A 17337-nucleotide genomic window follows, 5' to 3' on the forward strand; every position below is an offset into this window, starting at 1 on the left:
AGAGTATTGGGTACTTTAAGAAAATTTTAATAGGTTAGAATAGAGTAGGGCCTGGCCAGAAGAGTCTACCTTATCGTGGTGGTAGTTTTAAAAATCTTTTGGCCAAAACAAAAGCTGCTGGCTATGTACAGTGGGGAAAAAAGACTATTTAGTCAGCCACCAATTGTGCAAGTTCTCCCACTTAAAAATATGAGAGAGGCCTGTAATTCACATCACAGTTAGATCTCAACTAAGAGAGACAAATTGAGAAAACAAATCCTAAAAATCACATTCTCTGATTTGGAAAGAATTTTTTTTTCAAATTTTGGTGGAAAATAAGTATTTGGTCAATTACAAACAAGCAAGATTTCTGTCTCTCACAGACCTGTAACTTCTTCTTTAAGAGGCTCCTCTGTTCTCCACTCATTACCTGTAGTACTGGCACCTGTTTGAACTTGTTATCAGTATAAAAGACACCAGTCCGCAACCTCAAACAGTCACACTCCAAACTCCACTATGGTGAAGACCAAAGCAGCTTGGTGTAAAGAAATCAACTGTGGGAGCAATAATTAGAAAATGGAAGACATACAAGAACCACTGATAATCTCCCACGATCTGGGGCTCCACATAAGATCTCACCTCGTGGGATCAAAATGATCTCAAGAACGGTGAGCAAACCAGAACCACACAGGGGGAGGCCTAGTGAATAACCTGCAGAGAGCTACGACCAACGTTACACAGGCTACCATCAGTAACACACTACGCCGCCAGGAACTCAGATCCTGCAGTGCCAGATGGTTCCCCCTGCTTAAGTCGTTACATGTTCTGGCCCGTCTGAAGTTTGCTAGAGAGCATTTGGATGATCCAGAAGAGTATTGGGAGAATGTTATATGGTCAGATGAAACCAAAGTTGAACTGTTTGGTTAGAAACACAACTCGTCGTGCTTGGAGGAGAAAGAATGCTGAGTTGCATCCAAAGAACACCATACCTACTGTGAAGCATGGGGGTAGCAACATCATGCTTTGGGGCTGTTTCTCTGCCAAGGGACCAGGACGACTGAGCCGTGTACATGAAAGAATGGATGGGGCCATGTATCGTGAGATTTTGAGTGCAAACCTCCTTCCATCAGCAAGGGCAATGAAGATGAAACGTGGCTGGGTCTTTCAGCATGACAATGATCCCACCGCCAGGGCAACAAAGGAGTGGCTTCGTAAGAAGAATTTCAAGGTCCTGGAGTGGCCTAGCCAGTCTCCAGATCTAAACCCTGTAGAAAACCTTTGGAGGGAGTTGAGAGTCCGTGTTGCCCAGCGACAGACCCCAAAATATCACTGCTCTAGAGGAGATCTGCATGGAGGAATGGCCCAACATACCAGCAACAGTGTGTGCCAACCTTGTCAAGACTTACAGAAAACGTTTCACCTCTGTCATTGCCAACAAAGGATAAATAACAAAGTATTGAGATGAACTTTTGTAATTGACCAAATACTTATTTTCCACCAAAATTTGCAAAAAAATTTCTTTACAACTCAGACAATGTCATTTTCAGGATTTGTTTTCTCATTTTGTCTCTCATAGTCGAGTTCGATCTATGATGTCAATTACAGGTCGACCTCATCTTTGTAAGTGGGAGAACTTGCACAATTGGTGGCTGACTAAATACTTTTTTCCCCACGTTATGTGATCTGGTGATCACTGGGAACTGTTGTGAGATTGTTGAGGACGGGGTGCAGAAGTGGAGTTTTTCCAAGAGTAGGCGGTGGGACTGTAGAAGGTTCGAGGGATGGAGGTGGAGCCTGGGCAGAGTCTCAAGGGGGCCTGAAAATTTTGACAGTATGGGGCCCCGAAATTCCTGGTGGCAGCCCTGACTGCAGAGCCGCCACCACATACCTCCACCTGCAGAGCCGCCACCACATATATAGCTGCTCTGTGCGCATAGGAGCTGTGATGAGGTCACAGGAGGGGAGGAGTCAGGGGTCACATGATCAGGGGCCTCAGTGGATGCAGGACTCTGCTGTGCTGGTTGTCATGGTGCTGGATGAGCTGAAGTTTATGTGTGGGGTCAGGAGGGGTTTACAGTGTGGATGTAGCAGAGCCGCGTGTGTACGAGGCGTACGGAGCAGAGCCGCGCGTGTACGAGGCGTACGGAGCGCAGCCGCACGTGTACGAGGCGTGCGGAGCGCAGCCGCGCGTGTACGAGGCGTACGGAGCCGAGCCGCGCGTGTACGAGGCGTACGGAGCGGAGCCGCGCGTGTACGAGGCGTACGGAGCGGAGCCGCGCGTGTACGAGGCGTACGGAGCCGAGCCGAGCGTGTACGAGGCGTACGGAGCCGAGCCGCGCGTGTACGAGGCGTACGGAGCCGAGCCGCGCGTGTACGAGGCGTACGGAGCCGAGCCGCGCGTGTACGAGGCGTACGGAGCCGAGCCGCGCGTGTACGAGGCGTACGGAGCCGAGCCGAGCGTGTACGAGGCGTACGGAGCCGAGCCGCGCGTGTACGAGGCGTACGGAGCCGAGCCGCGCGTGTACGAGGCGTACGGAGCCGAGCCGCGCGTGTACGAGGCGTACGGAGCCGAGCCGCGCGTGAACGAGGCGTACGGAGCCGAGCCGCGCGTGAACGAGGCGTACGGAGCCGAGCCGCGCGTGTACGAGGCTTACGGAGCCGAGCCGCGCGTGTACGAGGCTTACGGAGCCGAGCCGCGCGTGTACGAGGCGTACGGAGCAGAGCCGCGCGTGTACGAGGCGTACGGAGCAGAGCCGCGCGTGTACGAGGCGTACGGAGCAGAGCCGCGCGTGTACGAGGCGTGCGGAGCCGCGCGTGTACGAGGCGTGCGGAGCCGCGCGTTTACGAGGAATACGGAGCGGAGCCGCGCGTGTACGAGGAGTACGGAGCGGAGCCGCGCGTGTACGAGGCGGACGGAGCGGAGCCGCGCGTGTACGAGGCGGACGGAGCGGAGCCGCGCGTGTACGAGGCGGACGGAGCGGAGCCGCGCGTGTACGAGGCGGACGGAGCGGAGCCGCGCGTGTGCGAGGCGGACGGAGCGGAGCCGCAGGTGTACGAGCCGGACGGAGCGGAGCCGCGCGTGTACGAGCCGGACGGAGCGGAGCCGCGCGTGTACGAGGCTTACGGAGCCGAGCCGCGCGTGTACGAGGCGTACGGAGCAGAGCCGCGTGTGTACGAGGCGTACGGAGCAGAGCCGCGTGTGTACGAGGCGTACGGAGCAGAGCCGCGTGTGTACGAGGCGTACGGAGCAGAGCCGCGTGTGTACGAGGCGTGCGGAGCCGCGCGTGTACGAGGCGTGCGGAGCCGCGCGTTTACGAGGAATACGGAGCGGAGCCGCGCGTGTACGAGGAGTACGGAGCGGAGCCGCGCGTGTACGAGGCGGACGGAGCGGAGCCGCGCGTGTACGAGGCGGACGGAGCGGAGCCGCGCGTGTACGAGGCGGACGGAGCGGAGCCGCGCGTGTACGAGGCGGACGGAGCGGAGCCGCGCGTGTACGAGGCGGACGGAGCGGAGCCGCGCGTGTGCGAGGCGGACGGAGCGGAGCCGCAGGTGTACGAGCCGGACGGAGCGGAGCCGCGCGTGTACGAGCCGGACGGAGCGGAGCCGCGCGTGTACGAGCCGGACGGAGCGGAGCCGCGCGTGTACGAGGCGGACGGAGCGGAGCCGTGCGTGTACGAGGCGGACGGAGCGGAGTCGCGCGTGTACGAGGCGGACGGAGCGGAGCCAAGTTACGTTGCCTCCTTCTTTCTTTCAATTGGAAACAGAGAGATTTTATTTGAGGTGCTCAAAGAAAGAAAGAGAGCCTCCTCCACTTAATTATATTATTTACTTTACTGGCTTTTATGGTGAGCTGGTTTTACATCAGGAGAGAGCCTCCATTATATCTAAGGATACACTAAGAGAGCCTCCTCCATTTTATCTGAGGTACACAGGGAGCGCCTCCTCCATTTTATCTGAGGTACACCGGGAGAGCCTCTTCCATTTTACCTGAGGTACATCTGGAGAGCCTCCTCCATTTTACCTGAGGTACGTCTGGAGAGCCTCCTCCATTTTACCTGACTTACGCCTGGAGAGCCTCCTCCATTTTACCTGAGGTACATCGGGAGAGCCTCCTCCATTTTACCTGAGGTACACCAGGAGAGCCTCCTCCATTTTACCTGAGGTACACCTGGAGAGCCTCCTCCATTTTACTTGAGGTACACCGGGAGAGCCTCCTCCATTTTACCTGAGGTACACCGGGAGAGCCTCCTCCATTTTACCTGAGGTACACCGGGAGAGCCTCCTCCATTTTACCTGAGGTACATCGGGAGAGCCTACTCCATTTTACCTGAGGTACACCGGGTGTCACTGTCACAGAATACTGGAGGTAGGGGGCCTAAGCTGACCCTAAGCTGGGGCCCTGACTAATCCCTCAACCTGGAGGTACTGTTAAAGGTACAGAGGTCCAGGCCGCCAGCGTAACCCCTACCTCCTGAGGATCCCTGCACCTCAGTAATCTAGTCCTGAGAAGGACCCCGATCACAACAATTGGGAACCAGAAATAATATGCCCACACACAGTATTTAGACGAACGAGACAGTGCAAGGGAAAAACCAAAACCACCTTGCATACAACTTCTACACAACTACAACAGAGGGAACACCAACGGGAAAGGAGATAAATGATAAAGCGAGGAAAGGGAAAAAACCCTTCCAAATACACTTATCTCAGCAACTCCAAACACCACGATCCGCTCTGTAAGTCTGAATGAAAAGCTTTCACCGACACCTCCCAAACAGACCTGCAGGAATATGAAGGAGTCTCACTAAAGAAGCATTGATTGCAGCTGGGCGAGGCTGGACCTCAGCTAGCCCAGAGAGAGAGAGAATTAACTCCTTCACTGCCGAAAAAACACAAAACACCAACAAGTCAGCTGCGAGAAGTCAGGCTGTGTACTCGTGACGATCTTCGTGGCAACACACCCGTGACAGTACCCCCCCTTCTACGAGGGGCCTCCGGACCCTCAGGGCCAGGTTTATTCGGGTGAGTCGTGTGGAAGGCCCGAACTAATCGGTCTGCGTTAATATCCGACGCAGGAACCCACATCCTCTCCTCAGGACCATACCCCTTCCAATGAACCAAGTACTGAAGGGACCGGCGATTAAAGCGTGAATCAATGACCCTCGATACCTGGAACTCCAAGTTACCATTGACAACCACAGGAGGGGGAGGTAAAAGTGACGGTACCACCGGCGCCACATACCTCTTAAGCAATGATCTGTGAAACACGTTGTGAATTTTAAACGTAGGGGGGAGGTCAAGACGGAATGCCACCGGATTAATAATAGAACTGATTCTGTACGGCCCGATGAACCTGGGACCCAGTTTCCAGGAGGGAACCTTAAGTTTAATATTCCTGGTAGACAACCATACCTGATCGTTCACACTTAGGTCCGGACCAGACACTCTCCTCCTATCAGCCATACGTTTGTATCGGTTCCCCATAGTATTCAGATTCTTCAGCACCCCTCTCCATACTGAAGCGAGAGATGAGGAAAATCGTTCCTCCTCCGGAACCCCCGAAGAGCCCCCCCTACTGAAAGTACAAAACTGGGGGTGAAAACCATATGCCCCAAAAAACGGGGACTTACCAGTGGACTCGCTCCGCCTATTATTGAGAGCAAACTCTGCCAGAGGTAGGAAAGAAGCCCAGTCCTCCTGGTTCTCTGACACAAAACACCGAAGATATGTCTCCAAGCTCTGGTTCATACGTTCCGTCTGACCATTGGTCTGAGGATGAAAAGCCGACGAGAATGACAAATGCATCCCCCGCCGTGCACAAAACGCCTTCCAGAACTTGGACACAAACTGAGACCCCCGATCAGACACCACCTCGGAGGGTACCCCGTGAAGCCTCACAATCTCCCCAATGAACACCTGCGCAAGAGTTTTAGCATTAGGGAGAGCCGGAAGAGGGATAAAATGTGCCATCTTGCTGAACCTGTCCACTACAACGAGTATGACCGTTTTACCCGAAGACGGAGGGAGGTCCGTAATAAAGTCCATAGACAGATGAGTCCAAGGACGCTCCGGGATCTTCAAAGGTAAAAGGGCCCCAGACTGACGGGTATGTGAGGTCTTAGAGCGCGCACAAACCCCACAGGACGCGACAAAAGTTACCACCTCTTTATGTAAGTTAGGCCACCAAAACCGACGCGAGAGGAGATCCACAGTTGCTTTACTCCCCGGGTGTCCTGCAAAAACTGAGTTATGGTGTGCCTCGATCACCTTTTGTCGCAACTGATCTGGAACGAACAGTCTCCCCGGAGGTCCAACAGGGGCGTCCCCCTGAGCCTCCAATATCTCCTCCTCCAGCTCAGAGCATACTGCCGAAACCACCACCCCCTCCTGAAGAATAGGAATCGGGTCGTCCGTATTCCCGGCCCCAGGGAAACTACGAGATAAGGCATCCGCCTTTACATTTTTAGACCCAGGACGATATGTAACGACGAAATTAAACCTGGTAAAAAACAATGACCACCTAGCTTGTCTGGGATTCAGACGTTTAGCGGACTCCAGATATAGCAGGTTCTTGTGATCGGTGATGACGGTGACCGGATGAACTGCCCCCTCCAAAAAATGGCGCCACTCCTCAAAAGCTAACTTAATGGCCAAGAGTTCCCTATTGCCGACATCGTAATTCCTCTCAGCGGACGACAATTTTTTAGAGAAAAAGGCGCACGGATGCCACTTACCAGGGGACGAACCCTGTGACAATACTGCTCCCACCCCTACCTCGGAAGCGTCTACCTCTACAAAGAATGGCTGAGACGCATCAGGTTGAATGAGTATGGGTGCCGAGGCAAAACATTTTTTCAAGGAGGAGAATGCTTGACAAGCCTTGTCAGACCACCTAGAAAAATCCGTCCCCTTTTTAGTCATGTCTGTGAGAGGCTTAACCATGGACGAGAAATTACGAATGAACTTCCGGTAATAGTTAGCAAACCCCAGGAAACGTTGTAGTGCCTTAAGATTCTCCGGCCGATCCCACTCAAGAACTGCCCGCACTTTCCCAGGGTCCATACGAAAACCGGACGCTGAAACCAGGAAGCCTAAAAACTGGAGTTCCTGTACGGCGAACACACACTTTTCCCACTTGGCATACAGTTTATTATCCCGCAAGATCTGTAACACCTGTCTAACGTGCTCCTGATGAGACACCAGATCCGGCGAGTAAATTAAGATATCATCCAGATATATGACAACAAACTGTCCCACCAGGTGGCGAAAAATATCATTAACAAAGTGTTGAAACACCGCCGGGGCATTAGTCAGACCGAATGGCATGACAAGGTTCTCATAATGCCCCTCCGGAGTGTTAAAAGCCGTCTTCCACTCATCCCCCTCCTTCATCCTAATCAGATTGTACGCCCCCCTGAGATCCAACTTAGAGAACCATTTGGCGCCCACGATCTGATTAAAGAGATCGGGAATAAGTGGGAGCGGATACGGATCTCGGACCGTAATCCGATTAAGTTCACGGAAATCCAGGCAAGGGCGTAGGCCTCCATCTTTCTTCTTAACAAAGAAGAACCCCGCGGCCACCGGTGAAGATGAAGGTCTAATATGCCCCTTAGCCAGACTTTCAGAAATATAATCCTTCATGGCCTGCCTCTCAGGACCAGAAAGGTTATACAACCTAGCTTTAGGTAACTTGGCCTCAGGGAGCAGTTTTACAGAACAGTCATACTCGCGATGAGGAGGTAGTTCCTGACACCCATTCTCCGAGAATACATCCTCAAAGTCCGCCAGAAATGGAGGTAAGACCCAAGGAGTAACCGCACCGATGACCGTGTTCATGCAGTTTTTATTACAGAATTTACTCCATTGGCTTATCTCTCTGGTTTGCCAATTAATAACCGGGTTATGCTTAGCTAACCAAGGAATGCCCAACACTATAGGAGTGGGAAGACCCTCCAACACGTAGCAAGACAACAGTTCTTTATGTATTGCCCCCACTTGAAGTTTTACGCCATGCACAGCTTGCAAAAAACTTCCCTGACCGAGAGGCCTGGCATCGATCGAGAATATGGGGATGGGTTTAGCCAACTCACTCAATCGCATACCTTGAACCCGGGCAAACCGAGCATCAACCAGATTAGCCCCGGCCCCACTATCCAGAAGAACAGATATCCTCTCAGTTCTCGCACCCACCACCACCTCCGCCGGTACGAGAAACTGAGACGAACCTAGGGACGAAATACCTACTCCCAGATTGCCGTCCACCACACAACCTGGGATCAACAGTTTTTTCGACGACTCTTTACTCTGCAAGGGACGGGATGGACACCCCCCAATAAAATGTCCCTTTTTCCCGCAGAGGAAACACCTTCCTGTCTTATGGCGCTCCACCGGTCCCCTTCCCCGAAATGATGTCCCTCCTAATTGCATAGGCTCCTCCGGACTGACCAGGGGAACCACCATATGAGGGGACCTTGAAGGAGGTGGAGACATTACAGGGGGTAGAGTTATCCCGCACCTCTCCCGAAGCCGTCTGTCAACGCGAATGGCAAGGGCCATAGCGGCTTCCAGTGACGCGGGAGAGTCATACTGTGCCAACACATCCTGTAATTTGTCGGATAAACCATGACAAAACTGGCTCCTAAGAGCCGGGTCATTCCACTGGGTGTCCGTGGCCCACCTACGGAACTCCGAACAGAATTCCTCCGCCGGACGATCTCCCTGCTGAATCCTACGTAACTTAGACTCAGCAAGGGAGATCCGATCTGGGTCATCATATACGAGTCCCAGAGCAGCAAAAAACCTATCCACTGACTGGAGAACCGGGGAGCTTGGGGGAAGAGAGAACGCCCAAGATTGTGGGTCCCCTTGTAGGAGCGAGATGACAATTCCCACCCTTTGTTCTTCGCTGCCCGATAACCGAGGCCGCAGCCGAAAGTACAATTTGCATGCCTCCCGGAAAACAAAAAACTTGTCCCGCCCCCCAGTGAACCTGTCAGGGAGAGCTACTTTAGGTTCTGGTCCGGCTTGCTCCAGAGGATGCAAAACCTTGGACCTAACGTCCGCCAGCCCCATGGACAAACTCTGCAACTGCCGAGCTAGACCGGCTACTGGATCCATGGTAGCTGGAGAAAAACTAAGTTGGTCGGTGAAAATGTCACTGTCACAGAATACTGGAGGTAGGGGGCCTAAGCTGACCCTAAGCTGGGGCCCTGACTAATCCCTCAACCTGGAGGTACTGTTAAAGGTACAGAGGTCCAGGCCGCCAGCGTAACCCCTACCTCCTGAGGATCCCTGCACCTCAGTAATCTAGTCCTGAGAAGGACCCCGATCACAACAATTGGGAACCAGAAATAATATGCCCACACACAGTATTTAGACGAACGAGACAGTGCAAGGGAAAAACCAAAACCACCTTGCATACAACTTCTACACAACTACAACAGAGGGAACACCAACGGGAAAGGAGATAAATGATAAAGCGAGGAAAGGGAAAAAACACTTCCAAATACACTTATCTCAGCAACTCCAAACACCACGATCCGCTCTGTAAGTCTGAATGAAAAGCTTTCACCGACACCTCCCAAACAGACCTGCAGGAATATGAAGGAGTCTCACTAAAGAAGCATTGATTGCAGCTGGGCGAGGCTGGACCTCAGCTAGCCCAGAGAGAGAGAGAATTAACTCCTTCACTGCCGAAAAAACACAAAGCACCAACAAGTCAGCTGCGAGAAGTCAGGCTGTGTACTCGTGACGATCTTCGTGGCAACACACCCGTGACACCGGGAGGGCCTCCTCCATTTTACCTGAGGTACACCTGGAGGGCCTCCTCCATTTTATCTGAGGTACACCGGGAGAGCCTCCTCCATTTTACCTGAGGTACACCGGGAGAGCCTCTTCCATTTTACCTGAGGTACATCTGGAGAGCCTCCTCCATTTTACCTGAGGTACGTCTGGAGAGCCTCCTCCATTTTACCTGACTTACGCCTGGAGAGCCTCCTCCATTTTACCTGAGGTACATCGGGAGAGCCTCCTCCATTTTACCTGAGGTACACCAGGAGAGCCTCCTCCATTTTACCTGAGGTACACCTGGAGAGCCTCCTCCATTTTACTTGAGGTACACCGGGAGAGCCTCCTCCATTTTACCTGAGGTACACCGGGAGAGCCTCCTCCATTTTACCTGAGGTACACCGGGAGAGCCTCCTCCATTTTACCTGAGGTACATCGGGAGAGCCTACTCCATTTTACCTGAGGTACACCGGGAGGGCCTCCTCCATTTTACCTGAGGTACACCTGGAGGGCCTCCTCCATTTTATCTGAGGTACACCGGGAGAGCCTCCTCCATTTTACCTGAGGTACACCGGGAGAGCCTCTTCCATTTTACCTGAGGTACATCTGGAGAGCCTCCTCCATTTTACCTGAGGTACGTCTGGAGAGCCTCCTCCATTTTACCTGACTTACGCCTGGAGAGCCTCCTCCATTTTACCTGAGGTACATCGGGAGAGCCTCCTCCATTTTACCTGAGGTACACCAGGAGAGCCTCCTCCATTTTACCTGAGGTACACCTGGAGAGCCTCCTCCATTTTACCTGAGGTAAACCGGGAGAGCCTCCTCCATTTTACCTGAGGTACACCGGGAGAGCCTACTCCATTTTACCTGAGGTACACCGGGAGGGCCTCCTCCATTTTACCTGAGGTACACCTGGAGGGCCTCCTCCATTTTACCTGAGGTACACCGGGAGAGCCTCCTCCATTTTACCTGAGGTACACCGGGAGAGCCTCCTCCATTTTACCTGAGGTACACCGGGAGAGCCTCCTCCATTTTACCTGAGGTACACCGGGAGAGCCTCCTCCATTTTACCTGAGGTACACCGGGAGAGCCTCCTCCATTTTACCTGAGGTACATCGGGAGAGCCTCTTCCATTTTACCTGAGGTACACCGGGAGAGCCTCCTCCATTTTACCTGAGGTACACCGGGAGAGCCTCCTCCATTTTATCTGAGGTACACTGAAATAGAGCACATCTTCCATTGTACCCGATGAAAACCGAGCATCGTCCATTTTATCTCAGGTAGGCTTTGTAAAAGCTCACAGGTTTTTCAGTGTAGGGCCTCATTCAGACATCAGTGATTTTTCTCATACTTAACAATTCAGTCTTATTTTCCTCAGTGTTTTGGATCAGATTTTCATCAGCGTTTGGTTTTTCAGAGTTGTCATAACGGTAAAAGGTGAACTTTGACACATCATGGGCCTCTTTGGCGCCATTATTTGAATGCCCCTCTTATAAAGCTGTCTGACTGTTATATGTGTCTACATGTGGTTATATCCTTAAGAAGTGTCAACTTCGAAAGGTGTCGATAATAAAACGGCAATTAATACAGTTCTGTGTATCCTGGATCCTTTCACCAATCTACCAGCAGCGTGGACCATCCATGTTTTTCCTCCATCTACTTTGGTTTGGTCTGACAACCTGTGGATCTGCAGCAGCTTATTACCCACGTCTTGATAACTGTTTTGTGAACACAGCCATACCAGGTTAGCATAACCCTGTTAAAAATATTTTATTTCATACCGGATAAGTCCCTATCGCACTTTCGCTCTTGTACAACTTTTAAACATCAGTGATTTTCTCATATTCCCCAATGTGACAACACAGCATTTGTTCTTCATTAGGCCAGACATGTTTGTTCGGTGGGTCAAGAAGCATAGGCCATTGTTATATGAGCCTTAACGTTGACTCTTGAGTTGACGTTTGTTTCAGCATATTGTCTTGCTATCCTTGGATGACAGGAACGCAGGTCATTGAACAATTGATTTTTGCTAATATGTTGCTACCATTGTATCAGTCCAGGCAACTTGTTTACTTGCAAGCAGGGAAGGACAAACTATGCAGATTGATTAAATACTCAAACAATGAGAGTTGACCACATCTCACCTTCCCCCGGACCTGTGGATGATGGCCTGAAGGATAGTTGTGACCTATTGAAGGGGGGGGGGGATCTGCCTCTGTTCCCCAGACAGAGAATCTACAGGACGCCAGCTTAAGGGACCACAGCCCTAGCTGGAAGAATTCATATCTGCTCAATTGACCATCACCTAACCCTCAAAAATGTTTTGAAGAATCCAGGTTGGGACAATCAGGTCAGATCACCAAAGGCTGCATTTGTGTGCAATGTTGATGCTACACAGCCACTCACATATCTGAAAATTCATGGATGCGTTGTTTTGCACCTGTGCGGCCCCCGCCTTTATCATGGAGTCTGCCGCGACCGGCTTGTGCTTTGGTGATCTGACCTGGTGTTGGTAAGGCTGTTTTTTTCTTTTTCTGTGATGTTTTTTTTGACAATCAGGTCACCTGGCCACATACCTCACTGCACTCGGTTAGCTTCCTAAACTTGCCGCTACGTCCTCTCTGTGGGTGCTACTGGTTGGGTTAGTAGGCCTTGGATGCCCTGAAGTCACAGCTGCTCTAATTCCGGCGAGCCAGCGGAAGGGTGAGACTCTGTCTTTTGCACCATCTTGTGTATTTGCTGGGACTGTCCTATTTATTATTGTCTGTTTGGTGGTTCAATAAAGTATTGCCACACTGTTTTACCCTACCCTATGCTGTTTCAGTAATATTATGCAAATGGGGAAGGAGTGTGGGAGTTCAATGGGATAATGGGATGAGCCCTGGCCCATGCGGTCTATCTAAAGACAGCCGGGCCAGTGAATGAGATCACCCACAGACCCTCGTGTCTTCACACTCCCCCCCCCCCAAAAAATAAAAAGAAGATTTGGCCCAGGACTTTCCCAGTGATTGACAAGTTCCTCCCATAGCGTGAGACTTGGAGCAGTGTTGAGACAAAGATCTAACTATTGTTGTGCCAGAGTCACTGGTATGGTATAAGAAGGGAGGTATGTGTCACACTGGTTGCTAGCCTATGTGAACTAGAACCAATAAACTTTCTGCCAGCATTTTATATGCTGGGGGGTTAACTCTTAAAAAGCGTGGTTTTATCGGAATGACATAGAGATGGGAGGGATGTCATTCCCCATACCTCCACCTCAGGGTGTGGCTGAACAATGTTTAAATGTTCAGTCCTGTTTTTTTTTCTCTGTTGTGAGTTTGTAGTGGCAAAGACTCCAGACTGGAAGACCACAGCTCAGAGAGGAGCTGAATGCTGGGACTACAACCTGTGTGGCTAATCCCACACTGCTATGGACTGTGCTTTCGTTTATCTTTTGTTTTGTTTTGTTGTTTTGCCAGTAAGGCTGTGTTTAGTTTTGCTGGAGCTGCGGAGCTTTATGCCACTAAATAAAGCCTGCAGAGAAAACACGGTTCCTGAGTCTACTTCCGGAAGCGACCGAGTGAGGCGTCTTATCTTACCACAGCTGGTGGAGAATGCGGGCAAGATTCCAGGAACACGTGTACCTGCTACAGAGACCGGTGGATGTCTTGGGTGAAGGCTGCCAGCCAGCAGGAGACGTCCGGCACCATGGAAGAGCTAATTAAGCACCTGGTGCAGAGCCAGCAGACCATGCAGTAGCAGCACTTGCAGAGCATGCAGCAGAGAATGCAACAGCAGCACCGTGAGCAGCTACAGCAGCAACAAGAGACCACTAAGCTGCTGATACAACAAGTTCAGCTCCAGAAACAGCAGCAACAGGATCAGCATCACCGATAACAGCAGATCGAGTTACTTTTAGAGGTGATCCGTGGCAAGGCGACGGCTTCCGTCAAGTCCAAGTGATGATGCATACATCAGGAAGACGGTAAGGAAAGCGTTACAGAAGATGACCCCGGGGCATGATATTGAGGTGTTCCTGACTGTTTTTGAGAGGGTAGCGGAACGGGAGAAATTGCCGCTGAAGCAGTGGGTGGAGGTTCTGGCGCCATATTTGACTGGGGACCCGCAGAAGGCTTATTACTATTTGACATTACAGGACGCAAAGGAATATGCCAAATTAAAAACCAAAATATTGGCACGCTCAGGAGTGACTATGTCTGTCAGAGCACAAAGGGTCCACCACTGGGCGTATGCTGGCGACAGACCTCCACGCTCACAAATGTTTGACTTGTTACATCTTGTCCAGAAATGGCTGCAGCCAGAGTCTTCCTCTCCTGCCCAGATGGTTGAGCGTGTGGTAATGGACAGGTTCATCCATTCCCTACCCAGGCCGGTGCAGACCTGGGTTGCCCAGGGCGACCCTCGGAATGCAGACGACCTCATAGGTCTGGTAGAGAGATTCCAAGTGGTCGAAAAATCCCTGGGGATACCCGAGATAGCCAGCTCCCCTTACTGGAGTGCCCAAAAGGGAGTGGGTTCACCACGGAAAGGGTTAAGAGCCACAACTGGGGGGCATTCCACTTCCACTGAAAGGGCTGCAAGGTCTGTTGTGAAGGATGTGACCTGTTGGCGATGTCGCAATCCGGGACACGTAGCCACCCAGTGTCATACATCTGCTGATCCAATGGACTGCAGTCTAGGAAGACGATGTTCATACTATGCTTACCCAGCCTGCAGTGTGGACTGTCAACCCGGCGAGGGGCCGCAGGTGTGTGCCGTGTCCGTTAAAGGAGTGATGAACCTGGGGCTGTTGGACTCCGGGATTCTGGTGACCTCGATCAGTGCCACCCTTCCCCACCAGCTGATCCCCGCCAGATCTTTGGGCATCCGCTCCATACATGGGGATGCCAAGAACTACCCGGTGGCCAGAGTAACAGTCGAAACAGACTGTGGCGCCCAATCCCACGAGGTCGGGTTGGTCAAGGACCTGATACATTCCATCATATTGGGGCGTGATTTTCCCTTGTTCTGGGATTTGTGGGGGAAGGGATCCAGACTCCATCACGGAGACAAAAGCCAGGACCCTAGAAATACCTCGGTCGACATTGGAAGTGGATCGGTTTCCACTGTGTGTCCTTGTCGGTGAGGAGGACGAGACTGTGACTGAGGAGGTTGACCTCCCTGAGTTAGAGGTGCCCGGAGAGAACTTTGGGGCAGCTCAAGTTCGGGACTTGACCTTGAAAGGGGCGTGGGACAATGTTACGGTTTGTAATGGTGTTGCCCAAGAGTCGGGGGCGGTACCCACACTTTGCAATTCAGGGGGTACCAGGTAACCAAACTGAAAGGTGAATAGGTAGTGGAACAGCTGTTAGTTCCTGGGCCATACCGTCGGAGGGTATTAGACATGGCCCACTCACATATTCTGGGGGGGACACCTAGGGGTTGAAAAAAACTCAGGAGCGAATAGTGAGGAGGTTTTATTGGCCAGGATGCTACCGGGAGATCTTAAACTATTGTAGGTCCTGCCCCACCTGCCAGATAACCGAGCCCACCTCCCACGTCCGTAGTCCCTTAGTTCCACTACCTGTGATAGAAGTTATCTTTGAGAAGATTGCCATGTACCTCGTGGGTCCCTTAATTAAATCGGCCCAGGGCCATCAATACATCTTGGTCGTCATGGACTATGCGACCCGGTACCCCGAAGGGGTACCCTTAAGGAACTTAGCTCGGGAACTTGTCAACATCTTTGCTAGGACCGGCCTGCTGAAGGAAATCCTGACGGACCAAGGAACCCCATTCATGAGCAAGGTGATGAAGGAGCTGTGCAAAGTGCTTTAGATTACTCAGCTGCGAACCTGCGTTTGCCATCCGCAAACTGATGGCCTGGTGGAGCGCTTCAATAAGACCCTGAAAGCGATGCTCAAAAAGGTCATTGAGAAGGATGGTCGAGACTGGGACTACTTGCTTCCGTTTCTACTTTTCTCCATCAGAGAAGTTCCCCAAGCCTCCACTGGCTTCTCTCCATTCGAGCTTCTATATGGCCGGCATCCAAGGGGTCTCCTAGACATCTCCAAGGAAACCTGGGAGGCCGAGATCACGCCCCACCGGTGATAACATCTGTGTGACAGCATGGAAAATCAGGGATGTTTTTTGGCGCGAACAAGTCGGAACCCCGAATACGAACCCGAATTTGACATGCTGAGCAAATTCGCTCAACACTAACCATGACCTTGACCTTCTTTTTTTCCGGCAGTAGACAAGTCTGCTTTCTTGCGCTCAAGTCCTAAGAATGACTGAACCCTCTGTGGTTCCAGTTTTGATTTTTATAGGTTTAGCAGTCATCCCAGCCTGGTCAGAATGGTTCTGATTGTTATCAGTTGACAACTGCAGTGCTCTATTGACCTGCCTACCACTAGAATATCGTCCAAGTAGAGGATTATTAGGGTATTCTGCTACCGGAGATGCGCTGCGACTTCTATATAATTTTTGTAAATACCCTCAGAGCCATAGATAGGCCAAAGGCTAGCGCTCTGTACTAGAAGTGCCCGACTTGTTCGTTTATATACAAGGCCACCCTCAAGAATGTCTGATCTTCCATATAGATTGGGATGTGTTCATAGGCATCCTTCATGTCTAGCAATCTCATATAAAACACTCTGGAAATAGCATTTTATGGTCTCCATTTTGAAGGGCCAGTAGACTAGAAATTTGTTCACCCCTTTCTTTCAGGTTCACTATGGTCCTGAAGGTGCCATCTGTTTTTTTTTATTAGGAATAGGGGGAATAGAATCCCTTCCCCTGCTCCTGCACTGGCACCTCCGGGAAATTCTCTTATCTCCTGCCTAGTCCAGTATATCATCTAGTGCCCCTCCGAAGAGAAATTCTCCTTCGCATGGAATTGGGCATAGCTTGACCTTGGACTGAACATCCCCCGGCCAGCTTTTGAGCCATAGTTCTCTACGTGCAGCATTTTATAGGTTTGCCGATCTGTTTGCAAACATCACTGAGTCTGTCGAGGCGTCTGCGAGGAAAGTAGTTGCACCTTGAATTATATCCTTAGGGACGTTGTTCTTAATCTTATCCTCTAACTGCTGTAACCAAATCATCATGGATCTGGCCATGCAGGTTGCCCAAACTGCTGGTTTTATTGCCCCTTCTGAAGACTTCCATATCTGCTTCAGATACACATCCACTTTTTTATCAAGAGGATCTTCAAAGGGCAGGGTAGATCTTTTGGTTGACTTGGCCACCGCCATGTCTATTTTAGGGGTTTTGTCCCACATGGCTGCTTCTTCCTCATCAAACAGACACCTGCTTTTGGATGACGAGGGCAGTGGATCCCTTTTCTCAGGCTTCCTTCATTCCCTATTAATGAACATTTAAATTCTCTCACTAACCGGAAATATGCAATTTTTCTTTTATTCCAAACCCCCGAAACATAATGTCCTGGACTGTTCTTGGGGTTTTAGTATCTGACATGCCCATAGTAGTTCTTTACCAACTTATCTGTGTCTTCCGTAGGAAAACACGGCCTACCCCCTGTATCACTATCAGAGGATGAGGAAGAAGAGGAGTCCGATTCGTCTCTAT

The 17337-nt window shown here is 51.3% G+C and overlaps 1 protein-coding gene across 1 annotated transcript in view; it reads right to left on the reverse strand.

Moving 5' to 3' along the window:
- The window catches only part of LOC141197635 (uncharacterized), a 55804-nt gene extending 38801 nt beyond the window's left edge, over positions 1–17003 (reverse strand). Inside the window, exon 1 of the mRNA XM_073662719.1 lies at positions 16752–17003. Within this exon, the coding sequence (XP_073518820.1) occupies positions 16752–17003 (252 nt within the window). The remainder of the gene's footprint in view (positions 1–16751) is intronic.
- Between the last annotated feature and the right edge of the window lie 334 nt (positions 17004–17337).

Source organism: Phyllobates terribilis, unplaced genomic scaffold (assembly GCF_046119375.1).
Source record: "Phyllobates terribilis strain yellow unplaced genomic scaffold, ASM4611937v1 Scaffold_85__1_contigs__length_6476398, whole genome shotgun sequence".
NCBI classification, from domain to species: Eukaryota; Metazoa; Chordata; class Amphibia; order Anura; family Dendrobatidae; genus Phyllobates; species Phyllobates terribilis.